Genomic DNA, 15,833 nt, shown 5'->3' with positions numbered 1-15,833 from the left:
CTCACAGCAATAAATTATCACCCTAAGTAAGGAGTCAATAGAACCACAGGACATAGTCATACTCCTTGGGGACAGGGATGCCCCTCAGATGCCTTCCAAGTCTCCTGTCCTGTGAGTTTTTAAGTTGATTGGGGGAATTTGTCCAATTGATCAGGCTGTCATATTCCCTAACTGTCTCTTCCCTAACATTCACCTCAACATCACTAATCTACTGATAAGCCAAAAGGAAGAATTTTGTTGTTTTTGTTGTTGAATTATGTCCAACTCTTTTTGACCCCATTTGGGGTTTTCTTGGCAAATATACTGGAGTGGTATGTCATTGCCTTCTTCAGCTCATTTTACAGATAAGGAAACTGAGGCAAGGTTAAATGACTTGTTCAAGGTCAGATAGCTAGTAAGTACCTGAGCTGAAATTTTAATTGAGATTTTCTTGAATGTAGAAGACTGATTCTGAGTGTTGGTCTGATGCTCTATCCACATGCCATCTATAAAATGTCAACTCACATTTTATTGTTTTTCTGTAATAAATTCAGTTCTGTGCAAGTGGCTATGTTGGATACAAAAGAAGTAGATATCATGGTCCTGGTCCTCTGGGAGCTCTCTCTCTCGCTCTCTCTCTCTCTCTCTCTCTCTCTCTCTCTCTCTCTCTCTCTCTCTCTCTCTCTCACACACACACACACACACACACACACACACACACACACCTTCTTCCCCACCCCCCACTCCTTCCCATAATAAACTGACATTTTGTTTTTGAGGGTATCAGTGCAAGTGGCTATGTTGGATACAAAAGAAGTAGATATCATGGTCCTGGTCCTCTGGGAGCTCTCTCTCTCGCTCTCTCTCTCTCTCTCTCTCTCTCTCTCTCTCTCTCTCTCTTACACACACACACACACACACACACACACACACACACACACACACACACACACCTTCTTCCCCACCCCCCACTCCTTCCCATAATAAACTGACATTTTGTTTTTGAGGGTATCAGTAAACTAGCAAGGGACAGAGGAGCTTTTAATACAATGTGGTAACTGAAAGACTTCTCTGGGAAATTTTTTTTTTAGCTATCACCACATTCTAGTTCTGCTTCAATAACTACAGAAACATTGTTGTTAGTCCTTAATTCTTGAAAAGGGACATGACATGCAAGTGAATTGAATTTAAGTAAGGGACTGCTTTGAAAGGTCACCTGTCTCACTTTCCCCTCCAAAGCCATCCAGATCCATTGGTGGAGGAGAGACAATTCATGGGTGGATAGCAATAATAAAGGGAGAATCAATAGGACTTGTTAACTAAAGATGGATCAGTCTTTTCCATCTACAGCTTGTATCATTTATCCCACACATTTATTACAGAGAAAATTAATGGAGCCTCTGTGGATCTCAGTTTCCTCATTGATAAAACTAGGGGTCCTTTCAGCTCTCAGTCTATGATCCTATGATTCAATCAAGTTTTTAACCCACTGTGTGTTCTGTTAGACTTTATTAAAGGAACTTGGACTCCTTTTTGGGTAGCAAAAAATTGGAAAGTTAAGTTCCCATCTATTAAGTTATTAGTACATAAGGTGTGGTACATGAAAGTGATGGAACATCACTGTGTTGTTAAAAGGGGACAATGTGAAGAATTCAAAGATGTAATCAATAATCAATAAACATTTATTAAACACCAACTGTCAGGTACCATGTTAAATCTTGTTAAACAAGACTTTGAGAAACAATAATGAAATGAGCAGAATCAGGAAAAAAAAATACGATTCAATAAGTAAATGGAAACAATAAAACCCTCAAACTAAACACTTTGTAATTATAAAGTCCAAGTCCAAATAAAGACAGGATTAACACATTCCTATCTTATTTAAGGGAGGGGGGAGAATTTTGCTCTATTAGTTGATTGGTTGACAGATGCAAAAAATCTGGACTAGTTCCTAAGCGGACTTAAAAGAAGGTCTCTGAAGAAGGACTGCATTCAGCAGAAAGACAGTAATAGAAAGGCTGTGGCTTTGATTTAGTGCTTAATTTATTCCCCGGACATTAACTTCAATGACACAAACACATAAAGCTGTCATGTTGCTAGTAATGAAATTCATGGCTATGAAAAAAGACTCTGATGTGGCATTTTCCATCCTTCTTTACAATCTATAGTCTGAGTGCCCTGAGTGACCTCCATATGAAATGGAAGTAATTTTTAAATGCCAGGAATTTGTGCATGTAGGGATTTTAGTTGCTGGTAGAAAATAAGATGCTTTTACTCCCCCATTCTATATTTGCTTCTCTGGAGATTTTTCATTTTTTCTCAGGTTGGTTTTCAGGGCAGCTGGGGTAATAAAGCTAGAAGAGACAAGGTGAGATAGGAGTTTTCTCACTCCAATTCTCCCTTTTTCTCAGCAGTTTTGCCAAATGGGTCCTCAATTTAATATGAAGGCAGCTTTGTGGTCCAATAGATAGGGGATTATCATTGATGTCAGAAAGATCAGAGTTCAAATTCTGTCTCAGAAACTTATTAGTTGTATGACCCTGGACAAGTCACTTATTTGAATGAAGCTCAGATTAGCAACTAAGGGATGCTACAAGAAGCTAAGAGAAGTTTTAAACTATGACTTAGATTCCTCAATTGTAAAATGATGTAGTTGAAAGAGATGTCCTCTACAAGTACGCTAAGCTTTAAATCTATATATGCCGAGGGACTACCAGCAGCAGCAAAGAAAAAGTGTTGTAAAAGATGGACAATCTGCAGCAGCTAGATGGCAGTGATAGAGCACCAGCCCTGGAGGCAGGACTACCTGAATTCAAATGCAAACCTCAGACATTTACCTGGGCAAGTCACTTTACCTCTGTCTGTCTCAGTTTTGCCATCTGCACAATGGGGATAATAATAGCATCTCCCTCTCTCTCCCAAGATGGTTGTGAACTACAAGGACCATATCAGGCCATTGCACTCAAACCCATGCTCTTGCAAAGGAGAGATTTGTGCAGTGCCTGGACCTATGCTAATAAATGTTTATTTCCTTCCTCTTTCCTCCCTTGTAAAAATGACAATGAAAAGAGCTTTCCATGAGTCAAGCCTCATTTTATGCTCCTAGAATACATAAGTAGTTTGAAATAATCCTGGTTCGAGGCAACTAGATGGCACAGTAGATAAAGCATTGGTCTTGTAGTCTTGAAAATCTGAGTTCAAATCTGGCCTCACACATTGACTAGCTGTGTGACCTTGGACAAGTCATAATCTCTGTTTCCTCAACTGTGAAATGAGAATAATAATAGCACCTATCTCCTAGGAGTGTTGTGAGGACCAAATGAGGTAATATATGTAAAGTACCTGGGACACAGAAGGTTCTTAATAAATGCTTATCTTCTTCCCTTCTCCTGGGTAGTAGGGAAGAGACAGGGCACAATGGGGATTAATAATAGAATCAGGGGACTTCAGTTCAAAACTGGGTTCAATATTTTAATATTTGTAGGATCACAGGCAGGTTATTTTATCTCTGAAATTCAGATTCTTTCTCTGTAAATGGCTTGAAGCAGGTAAAGCATGTTGGAATAAGAGGAAAAAGACCTAATTTCCAATTCTAGAATTGCTAATTACTAATTATGACCTTGGATAGTAATTATAACAATTGCTAGCATCAATTTTGGTGCTTTCAGATTTACAAACCACTTTTCATATATTATTTCATTAGATCAATTCATTTAAATTCTGTGGGCCACAGTTTTTTCTGCATTAAAATGAGAGGGTGAACAAGAAGACTTTTAAGGTTCTTTCCAGCTTTGGATCCATATTTCTTTGAATTCTAGGATATGATATTACATGTGATGTACGTCAGAGCACACACCCCTTGGGGATTCTGTTATTTCACTGGAAAAATGAAGGGGCTAGATTAGGTCACTACCAAATGTCCTTCCTGCTTCAAATCAATAAATGCACAAATATAGTTTTGATTAAAACAGTTGCTGGTACCTAAAGATCCTCACAACATCTTGGATATATGATTCCTATAAGTTCAGTATTAGCTCTTAGCTTGAAGATTGGATTCTGTGTAGAAAATAGATGGTCATTCATAACTATATAAAAAAAATGAACAAATGAAGCCTCCAAGAGCTGTCTTGGGAAAGAACAAATGTCTTAGACCAGACAACTAAGGCACTCAGCCCGACTCAGAGGTGCTATGATTAACCCTCCTCAAATTCCTTTCATTGAAACCAAGGACCTGCTAAGGACACACTGGTCACATGGGAAGTGTGTGTTGATCAGCCCTGGAGCTTATATCCTAGAAGCAAGGCAAGATTAGGAGCATCTTAGATAAGAATCTCAGGTTTTGGAATTTGAAAAATAAGACAAAACAAAACAACAAAAAAAGCAAGTCTGTTGTCTGAAAATTCATTTTACGTGTTCTTCCTTCCCTTTAGTTAAGATCTGGTCCATGTATAGATTTCAGAGTTTCTGTGAATTGGAATGGCAGAAAAATACATCTTTATTCTCAGTAGCCTTTAGTTGAAATTTAATACTTCTTTTGATTATAAATATAAAAAAATTATTCTGAGAAGAGGTCCATAGATTTTTTCCAGATGTCCAAAGATTCACAAAACTCTTGCTTTAGTTGCAAGTAAAGTTCTTTTTTGAAAAGTCCAATCTCCAATCTCATTTTTCCAGGGAAAAAAGAAAGTAAGGTAACTAAGTGGCTCAGGGGCTGGGCTTGGAATCAGGAAGGCTCATCTTCATGTGTTCGAATCTTGCCTCAGACATTTACTACCTGTGTAACTCTCAAGAAATCACTTAACCCTGTTTGCCTCAGTTTCCTCACCTGCAAAAATGAGCTGGAGAAGGAAATGGCAAACACTCCACTATCTCTGCCAAGAAAACCTCAAATGGGGTTATGGAGAGTTGGACCCATGCCTGAAACAACAACAAAGAGGTAGAGATAGTTCTCCCTCCTGTCCCAGTAATATAAGAATTACAGGACACAAACTGAGAGCTGGAAGGGGAGGTAGACTCCAACTCCTTCATTTTACAGATGAGGAAACTGAGTCCAAAAGGTAAGATTACTTGCCTGGTGTGACATAGCTAGTATCTGAGGTGGTATTTGACCCTTGATCTTCATGATACTAAATCTAGTACACAACTCCTTGTTGAGTTGCCAGTCAGTGAAAAATAAGACTAAAAGAGTTGGAAAGGGAGAAAACCCCAAGTGAGGCAGAATCCATTGTATTCTCTTTATGCTTAGGATCCTTTTCTCCATCATAACAGATATAAATTGTGAGAGGATTTTACATCAAGATCTTCAAAGCATTTAAGTTAACCAAGTCTATCTTGTCATTTTATGGATAGAGATACTGAGACCCAGAGGTGATAAATGACTTGCCCAAGATCACATAGTCAGGGACAGACTTGAATATGATCCTATAACTCCAAGTTTAGGGTTGTTTTCACTGATTTCTGCTTCCTTCAGGTCACTTGATTGTGGAATAATGGTTACCCATGTGCTGAATTCATGAAAAGTAATGAAAATGCTTTTACTATGAGTTTACTAAGAGGCCACTAGGTAACTTGGAGGATACAGCACTGGGCCTGGAATCAGGAAGATCTGAATTCAAATCCAGTCTCAGCAACTCAACTTCTATTTACTGTAATCCACTGGAGAAATAAATGGCAAACCATTCCAGTATCTTTGCCAAGAAACCCCATAGATAGTATGGTCTATGGGATATTAAACGCTGGGGATAAAAATTCAAAATAAAAAAGGATATCTGCTTGAAAGAAGCATACCCTAGAAAGATAGTGACTAGAAAGGTAATGATTAAGACATTTTGGCCTTGAAAGTAAAGGTAATTTTAACTATTGGAAAGATTATGGACACATTTCACCCCATCTAGAACAATGGCAAAGTAAATTTATTTAGGATTCATGGTTCTAGCACCAGAGACAGGGGATAAGCTGGGAACTGGGGAGTTTGGGAATTAGACTCCCTGGTGTGAGTGGTCAGGTAGTTGCCCAGGGAGCTATCTTGGAGATGACCAGAGAGGAGGAAGCAGGGTGAAACAGAAGCGGAGCTTTAAGACCCTCTATTCCTGGCTGAAATGACAAATTCTCCAAACCAGTAATGAGCAGTCTTACCTGACCCAGAGCAGAAACTCCAGCAGGTAGAATCCAATGGCATAGTTCCAAAACCAGTTGGCAGCTGAAGTCGGTGGCTAGGGAAGCAGAATGGTGGTTAGGAAAGAAGCAGAGGAAGGTAATCTAATGACCAATCATACTACCTGATATGGTAGCCTAACAGAGAAGAGACTTTGTCCTTCTGCAAATTAAGTGAGGGAGAGAGGGAAGCTTTTTAATTGCTTGGATGGAGACCTTCTCCTGCTCCCCAGGTCCAAGATGGTTGTGCTGGGATTCTTCAGAAAATGGGAAAGGCCAAAAGATATGAACAGACAATTCTCAGATGAAGAAATTGAAACTATTTCTAGCCATATGAAAAGATGCTCCAAGTCATTATTAATTAGAGAAATGCAAATTAAGACAACTCTGAGATACTACTACACACCTCTCAGATTGGTTAGAATGACAGGGAAAGATAATGCAGAATGTTGGAGGGGATGTGGGAAAACAGGGACACTGATACATTGTTGGGAATTGAGAACACATCCAGCCATTCTGGAGAGCAATTTGGAACTACGCTCAAAAAGTTATCAAATTGTGCATACCCTTTGATCCAGCAGTGTTACTACTGGGCTTATATCTTCATAGTGTCAAGAAACTGGAAACTGAGTGGATGCCCATCAATTGGAGAATGGCTGAATAAGTTGTGGTATATGAATATTATGGAATATTATTGTTCTGTAAGAAATGTCCAACAGGATGATTTCAGAGAGTCCTGGAGAGACTTACATGAACTGATGCTGAGTGAAATGAACAGGACCAGATCATTATATACTTCAAGTGATTTGGCACAGAGTAAGTACTATATAAATATTAACTATTATTGTTATTGTTATTATTATTAGAGAGATCATTAGGTGGTATGGATAGCATGATAGACTTTGAATGTAAAAGACCTAGGTTCACTTCTAACTTTAGACAGTTAGCTATGTTACCCTGGACAAATTACTTAATGTCTCTCTGTCTCAGTTTCTTAAAATAGGGATAATAACATCTTTTCACAGTTATTAAGAAAATCAAATGAGATAGAACTTGTAAAGTGCTCCACAGATGTTTGCTATTATTATAGATTTTAAATTTACTTGTCTCTCTATATGTACACACACACACACACACACACACACACACACACACACACATATATACATATATACAGTTTTTCTTGAGTAGAATATAAATTCATTTAAGGGCAGAGACTAATCTTTCATTTTTTCCATTCTAGTCTTGGTGCTAACATAGTGCCTGGCACATAATAGATACTTAATAAATTTTTATTGGCTGAAGGTATATGTTTGGTAACAGGATTCTGCGGAAACTGGGACCCTTCAAACTTAAGTGACACAGGTCATCAACGTCACAGATGGGATTTGAGCCTACTTTCTCTGATTCCAGAACCAGTATTTTTCCCCACCAAACCATACTATTAAGCCTGTAGATAGACTGTGATCTATGTTGATAGAGGGAGTTTCCCCATACCAATGGAATCACAGTTGCTACAGATGTTTCTATTTTTTTGTATCAACAAATTAAAAACAAAAGTTACTTTAAAAATGAAATATACAGATACCTTGTTTGTGTGGTCTTGGTAGATGACACTGACATTATCACTGTGTGGAAACCAAAGGAATCGGAAATATTCAGATTTCTTGAGATGGCTGTCTAAATTGTCAAGAACCTAGAAAGAGATAATGGAAAGAAAGGAGAAAGTGCGTTTTGATCTGGTGGCTTCTTTAATAAAGTGCTGGAAATCACAAGTTTCCTTTGGTGCCCTAGTTTATCCCTATTTGCAAGAATTAGTTGTGTGAAAATGGAAAAGACAATACAGTAAAACCCTGTTGTAAATATTATTATTATAATATGAATTTTGATAAAGTACCTGTTAATGATGGCCCCTCCAAACTAATCACCTATATCAATCAATTGATTAATCAACAAGAATTGTTGAAGCATTTATATGTGCCAGGCACTGTGCTAATGCTAAGGATATGATTATGTGTTTTTTCTTCATAACACAAGCAATCCCTATCCTTAAATTTAACTTCTAAAGGGAGAAACAACATGTCCATAAGTGGAAATATAGAAAGCACACACAAAATCATATAAAAATACAGATAATGTAGAAAAACACTGCTTGGCACATTTGTGTACCTTGGTTCAAATCTACCTCAGGCATTTACTAGCTCTGTGGTTTTGGGCAAATCACCAGACCTCTGTCTGCCTCAGTTTCCTCAGTTGTAAAATGGAGAAAATAATAGCATCTCTCTCCCAGGGTCATTATGAAGATCACATGAAATATATTTATAAAGTACTTTGTAAATCTTGAATAATGATGTGAATCCTATGGTTTTATGATGATGATGATGATATGGAACCATATTTTATTCCAATACAATGTCAAGTTTATGTCTGAGGTCATATGCCATCTTTGTGCAATTACCACTATTGCTCCCAGATGCTTCTTTGAAACTCTTCTCTTGTTTCCCTTTACTTTATTCTATCCATGATGATTTTGCCTTTCTTTCCCTCTACTACATATGATTTTTTTGCCACATGATTAGGTTGGAGTGAGAAGAAATCTTTGAAAAGGGAATCAAGGGGATTGCATCAGTTGACTATGCATCAATGACTATTGCGGAAGACCTGAAACAATTATCCTACTGAGAAATCAATAGGCCTAGAATTTGGCTGTCAAGGTGAATAATTATAACTAGGGTAGAGTAAGTAGAACTTTGACTCAGGGCACTAAATTTAGTGGGCATTGAGAGCATTTGTAGTGCTATGGTAGTAAAGAAACAGCAAACTGCAATATCTAGTTAGAATACAGTAAAATATTAAAACTTAACTTTATATCATGCTTTAAGATTTACAAAGCCTTTTGCATATGTTATCTCATTGGATCCTCCCCCAAATTCTGTGAGATAGGTATTATTATTATCCCCCTCTTTACAATTGGGTAAACTAAGGGCAAGTTTAAAAGACTTGCCCATGGACACAACTAGTAAGTGCCTGAGGCAGTATTTGAACTCAAGCTTTATAACTCCACATCTTATAGCCTTCCTTCTTCCCTGTGCCACTTAATTGCTTAAAAATAGGAAAATACCAGGTGATTTGCTTTTTCAGCCATATGTGAGAGCAGTTCCTTGTCTAGCCTGAACTCACTTCTCCTTTCCTTTTTCTTCCTCTCCATCACTTGGCCATGACCCTTCAGGCATCCTAATTTTAAAAGTTGATTTCATGCTCTTTGCCCTAGTTTCAAACATTGCTAGAATGTCTAGAAGAGGGAAGGCTCTAGCAGAGCTTGAATCCCAGAACCCCAATCAGAAATGTCAGTAAAGACACATGGCTTTCTATTAACTGGAAAGTAAGAGGATTTCTAGGAGAAAGAAGACAGTGAAGACAAAATGCAATGTCTAGGGGAAGCAGTACTGAAAACCGAAACTCATTCATTGAAGGATTCAAGATTCCCTTTGAGATGCTTCACTTATGAAAGGGGAAAAAAGGGTTCACTTCTAAATTAATTAGAGCAGAGGGAAGGTTTAAAAGGAAATACACATTCATCTTAAATTGCTAGAAGCTTCAGGTTGGCAATTAGTAGGTTTGGGGGATTCCCAGGCAGTCATGGACCAGTCCTACCTTTGAACTCCCTAGATTATCCAAGTTTCTCAGATTCAATACAAGGATGAATCAGACAAACTCTGTCCTTTAGAAATTTACAGTCTAATAAAGGGGGGGTATAAAACATGAATGCACAAATACTACATAATATTTCATAAGAAATGATGAATATTCAGAATTCAGAGAAGCAAAGTGAGGTAAGCTATACCAGAAATATAATGTCTATAACAACTCTTAGCAATCTAAAGGAAAATAGCTCTAAAAGACTTAAATGTATCTCTGCCTTCTCTGCAGAAGTGAGGGACTGTAGGTGTGGAACACTATATACTGTCAGGCTCAAATGATCATTGGTTAGTTTGCTGAACTACTTATTTTCACTCTGTTTTTTTAATTCATGATTACAAGGGAAGGTGGAAAGAGAAGGAAGGATTCAAAAGGAAGGATGATATAAAAACAGAAAATATCAACAAAAAATTAAAAATAAGCATGATACCAGTAGAGTACTATGAATGCAAAGAATCAAGATAAAATGCCAGAGAAATCAGAAGATTGAGAAGTTGCTTTCATGAGGTGAAGTGAAGATAGGGGACATGCAGCAGAGAGAGCTTAACTTGACCTTCAACAGACACATGTTTTGTTGTTGATCAGTCATGTATAATTCTATGAGCCAATTTGGGATTTCCTTGGCAAAAATACTGGAGTGGTCTGCCATTTCCTTTTCTAGCTAATTTAACAGATGAGAAAAATAAGGCAAACAGGGTGAAGTAATTTACCTAGGGTCACTCAGCTAGAAAATGTCTGAGGCCAGATTTGAACTCAGAAAGATGAGTTTTCCTGACCTCAGGCCTAGTGCTCTATCTGTTGCCTATCTGGCTACACAGGCAAGAACATGGAGGACATCTTCTCCCAAGAGAAAGAATGACCTATGGAAAGACATAAAAGCAGGAAGGAATAGGTAGTTGATCTAATAGTTGATTCCAATTTGGCTGGAAGGTGGGGTTAGTTCCCAAGTTGCTACAGGGATGACTTGTCACATCAAAGGATCTCATTTCCTGATAAGGGACTACTATATCCTGTGGCGGAGAGTCAACAAGGAGCAATGACCAATCATCTCCTGGAACAAAGGGAGCAGTAGAATTCAGATTAGTCTGTAAATAGTACTGATATGTAGGACAGAACCAATTCTGTTTGTATATTGGGAATGCAAATAGCTGGTTTTATCTCTTCTTGTTAAAGGACAAAGGTAAATCTAATGTAAATATCTCCCTCTGTCCTCAATTCAACAAAGATTTATTAACTCCTCATTCTGTGGAGGGTAAGAAGAAATATACTTAGTATAGCTTTGGAGTCACAAAGGCTTGAATTTAAATCCTCACATTGATGCATGCTGGTCAAGTGATCGTGGTCAAATCATTCCCTCTCAAAGGTCCAAGCAATTCTTTAAGATTATAGGTTGAAGAGGAAACAGTGATCTGTACTGGGAATTAAATCTTGAGTGCTGTCTATGAGTAAGGAGGGCACTGCCCTATGTGCTGAGGATGCAAAGGTGGATTAAGATGTTCAACGGATTCAAAGAAGTTGAAGGGTCCTTGGAGACCATTTAATTCAATCCCTTGATTTTATAGGCATTGAATTCACTAGCCAAGTAATTTATCCAAAGTCACACAAGTATTAAATAATCTTTGACTTCCAATTCAGGGCTCTTTCTTTGACATTATATTCACAAACAAACAATCCCTACAGCACTATAGTATAGGACAAAATAGGACAAGAGAGTGATTTCAATAGATAGACACATAAGAGAATTCCATTTCAAGTATGGGGGACTGTAGAGCAAAAGTACATAGGAGAAAGAACCATATTTGGGAATAGCAAAATATGTGGAAGTTTAAGACCTATAAGAAGGGAGGTGGGACTGAGAAATCTGACTATGTTGTAGGTCAACACACTTAATGTATATAAATGGCCCCAGCATTATCAATATTAAGCCCTCCTTCTTAGGAGGGGGGGGCTTCTATTTGAAAATGTCATTTTCCTCACTCTGAAATTAATTAAGCTTCTCTTTGTGTCCTGACTCTCCTGTCTTCAGTCTGCTTTGTGTGACTTTGGCCACCCATGGTTAGAGATCCATTATAGTCTGGTTGACATTTATCATAAAAGGCTTATTGTTTAGTTAATTCAATCATATTTGACATTTCACGATCTCATTTGAGATTTTCTTGGCAAAGATACCAGAGTGGTTTGCCATTTTCTTCTCCAATTATCTAAGATAGTAGTCTTCCAAATGAGGGGAAGGGCTCATGGGCAAATCCTGACTTCAAGAAATATTACAATTGGGAGACTTGGGATTACCCATGTTTTAATTTGGTTTTTCTCCTAGTGATTCATAATTTCCTTATTTGAAAATACTGAACAGTGATACCTTGCCTGGGGAAATTTCAGGTTGAAACAAGTCTTTCTTTCCTGCAGAATCTGTTTCGAAAGATTAGAATTAAGTAGTTTAAATTCTAGAAGTATTAGCACTGGCAAGATTGGGTTGGCTGCTTTGGGGTCAATGAGCCTTGGAATCACTGTATTTGGTGATGTTAAAATCGGACTTGTTACCTTCGCTTTGGACTTACTGATCTTGTCAAACTTGTTTTCCTTAGCATCAGTAGGCTAAGTGAGTTTGGTAATCTTAGGTTCAGGGGCTTTGGTAATCCCAAATGACACAGCTAATTTCTTAGCTCTGTGATGTTGGGGAAGTTACTTAATCTCCCCGGGTGTCAGTATCCCCATCTGTAAAAAAAAATCCATCCCCATCTTAGGTTCTTTCTAACTCTATGAGGCAACTTTGTGACACAGTGGATAGATGGGTCTGGAATCAGGAAGACTCAAATTTGTGAGTTCACATTACTTAGCATAGCACTTAGTTTGTGGCTTTGAACTTAATCTTCTTCCAACAATCAGAATGCTATGGATACTCAGTCTCCATTTTCCAAGAACTTTTCATTATATTTAGTGAACACAAGGATAGAGGAAGTGAGATGGTAGAGTGGACAGAGTGCAGCACCTAGAGTCAGGAAGACTCATCTTCCTGAGTTAAAATCTGATCCCAGACACTTACTAGCTGTGTGACTTTTGGCAAATCACTTAACTTAAATTCGCGCTGGAGAAGGAAAATGGCAAAACCATTCCAGTGTCTCTGCCAAGAAAATCCCCAAAAGGGTCACAAAGGGTCAGACATAACTGAAAAAACAACTGAACAAGTTTGATTAGAGGGTGAGGGGGCTGATGGATAAAATCAACCTGGAAGGATTAGTTGGCACCAGATTATAAACTGCTTTAAATGTCAATTAGAGGAATTATAATTTTATCTGAAGCTTCTTGAACAAAGATGTGAAGCAAAACAAATCACTTAACCTTTCCAGGCCTGTTTTATCATCTGTGAAAGGAGGAGATCTGAAGAGATGACCTCTAAAGTCTCTTCCAACTCTAAATAAATCTATGAGACTAATGATCTTGATAATCTGGATGGAGTTTCTTTTTGAGCACTTTCCTACTCACTCAGGATTTCATCCTGCTTATCTCTGCTGGGTTTCAGTTTCTCCTTTTAATGCAATGGAGATAATGATCAGACCAGTTTTGCAGGAAGTCATTGAGTTTCTTAAGACTGGAAGGTCTTGAATTATATATGTACATATGATATATTATTTATAATATATAAATTAAATATCCATATAAATATGTGTGTGGCACATATACATGTATACACACATAGTGTACATATACAAGTGTATATACACATACACATTTTTTAAAAGGCTGCCTGTTTGAATTTGATTATTCCCAGATTTTGTCATGCCTAATCATGTGACACTCCTGAATCCTGGGGCAGTCCTAGGTGATATAGAACTGACATCAATCAGTTTTAATAGTAAATATTTCAGAGTACTTTCAAGTTTACTTTCCTTGCTTCTGAGAGGATAAAAAGAGTCTCAGGACTACATTGCCCTGGCTTCAATTAATCTGGTCCAGAACATTATGTCCCCTCTAACCTGATTGGTCATTCTAGGTTGGGGTCAGCCCTGACAAGTGATTATCTTAGTCTGGTGATCTAAGGTAGGAAATACTAAGGAATGGCTTTTAGCTGAGAGCCAAGGGAGGGCTGGAAATTTTTTATTTTTATTTTTTTGTCCGTTTTCATGAATACCCAACTTCTTAAATTAAATAGCCAAACTTATAACAATATTTCCAAATACTACTACATGAAACATAGAGAAGAACTCAGAGTTTATTTGCTGTTGATTCAGTTTTCATTTGTGTTCAACTCTTCATGACCCCATTGGGATTTTCTTGGCAGGGATACTGCAATGGTTTGCCATTTCCTTCTCCAGCCCATTTTATAGATGAGAACACTGAGCCAAACAGTTTAAGTAACTTGCCCAACAACACGCTGCTAACATCTGAAGTCAAATTTTAATTCAAATCTTTCTGACTTTAAGTGTAGCACTCTATCCACTGTGCCACTGAGCTGCCTATTTGCTGTTTTTCTACACAATATCACAGCTTCCATCCCTGTCCCTCTGCAGAGGCTACCCTTACCTCCTCCATACAATACCACCTTCTCCCATCCTACATACCCCATGCCAGGTGTAATCTCCTCCTAGACTTTATCTCCTAGAATGCTTAACTCCCTTCAAGGGTCAGTTCCTTCTTCCTAACCTTCCCAACCCCATTACTTTGCACATATTTTATATTTAATTATTTCCGTATAGATTATTGTCCTTCCAACAGAATATCAGCTCCTTGAGGACAACGACTACTTTATTTGTTTTTGTATGTTTTGCAACTAGCACCTTAATTAGCATACAGTAATTTAATAGAGATTTAATAGGTATCATAGTGGATAGAATGCCAGATTTATCGTCCAGAAGACTCCTTTTCCTGAATTCAAATCTGGCCTCAGACACTTAGCAGCTGTGTGACCCTGGGCAAATCATTGAACTCTGTCTCAGTTTCCTCATCTGCAAAATGAGCTGGAGAAAGAAATGACTAACCACTTTAGCATTTTTGACAAGAAACCCCAAAAGGGATCCCAAAGAGTTGGATATAACTGAAACAACTGCACAACAATAAGCTAAAAACAGTTACTCAATGGTTGACATTTTTTTTCAATGAACAAAAATTTCTCTCAGCTTCTTCCTACCCTCAGAAGCAAATTGCCTAAGATCACAAAGGTTGTCAATGGGGTTTCAACCCATGATTCCAAATCCAGGGCTCTTTTCACTGTGCAATACTATCCATGTGCTCCATCACTCCAAATGGATCGACCTTATGGCCCAGAAAAAAGAATCTGTTCTCTTCTTTATTTATCCTGATTTATCTCCGAATCCTGGCAATAACTGCTTCATTCCAGAGAGCCTCCAAGAAGCCCTCACACCATGCCCGCAGTCTGTTATTTGTTGAGCCAATTCCCGTAATCAAATGACTGAAAATGCCATCCCAGGCTCACCATGAACCAGCTTTATTTATGGCCCTGCTTCTTTGCAGTCTGGATAACTGTCTAGAGGATATGATGGAAACTGATCATGGCTAGATCAATAGAATATTTGAAGCACCCTCAGAGGACAAGGACAGCCAGCCCTAACAAAGAGAATGTAGCTTAACTGGACCCATGAGCAATTCCTCTGACTCTCCTCAGGGAAGAGGGACCTGGTTAGAGGCACAGCTGCTGCCCATCCCAAGCAAGGACATTTCTAGGGAGGATTTGGACAAAGTCATGGGAGTTCTGCTCTTGGTTAGCTTGAACCCAAGAGACGAATAGGGGCTGCTGGGGGGCACGGTGAACAGAGTGCTGACCCTGGAATAGGAAGGACCTGAGTTCAAACCTGGCTTCCAACACATCCTAGCCGTGTGATCCTGAGCAAGTCACTTAACCCTGTTTGCTTTAGTTTCTCATTTGTAAAATGAACTGGAAAAGAAAATGGCAAACCACTTCAGTATCCTTGGCAAGAAAATCACAAATGAGGTTACAGAGATTTGGATGCAACTGATTTGTATACAACAGTAAACTACACCACCTA

At 38.3% G+C, this 15,833-nt stretch overlaps 1 protein-coding gene across 2 annotated transcripts in view; it reads right to left on the bottom strand.

Moving 5' to 3' along the window:
- LOC141555473 (L-gulonolactone oxidase) overlaps positions 1–15,833 on the bottom strand; it is a 44,623-nt gene that overhangs the window by 12,863 nt on the left and 15,927 nt on the right. For both annotated transcript variants that reach the window (XM_074288386.1, XM_074288387.1), the window contains 2 exons: positions 7,721–7,828; positions 6,115–6,191 (listed from right to left, as the gene is read on the bottom strand). In XM_074288386.1, the coding sequence (XP_074144487.1) occupies positions 6,115–6,191; positions 7,721–7,828 (185 nt within the window). The remainder of the gene's footprint in view (positions 1–6,114; positions 6,192–7,720; positions 7,829–15,833) is intronic.

Source organism: Sminthopsis crassicaudata, chromosome 2 (genome assembly GCF_048593235.1).
Source record: "Sminthopsis crassicaudata isolate SCR6 chromosome 2, ASM4859323v1, whole genome shotgun sequence".
NCBI lineage: Eukaryota > Metazoa > Chordata > Mammalia > Dasyuromorphia > Dasyuridae > Sminthopsis > Sminthopsis crassicaudata.
The sequence above is the reverse complement of the archived record's forward strand: the minus strand, read 5'-3'. Positions and strand labels throughout refer to the sequence as shown.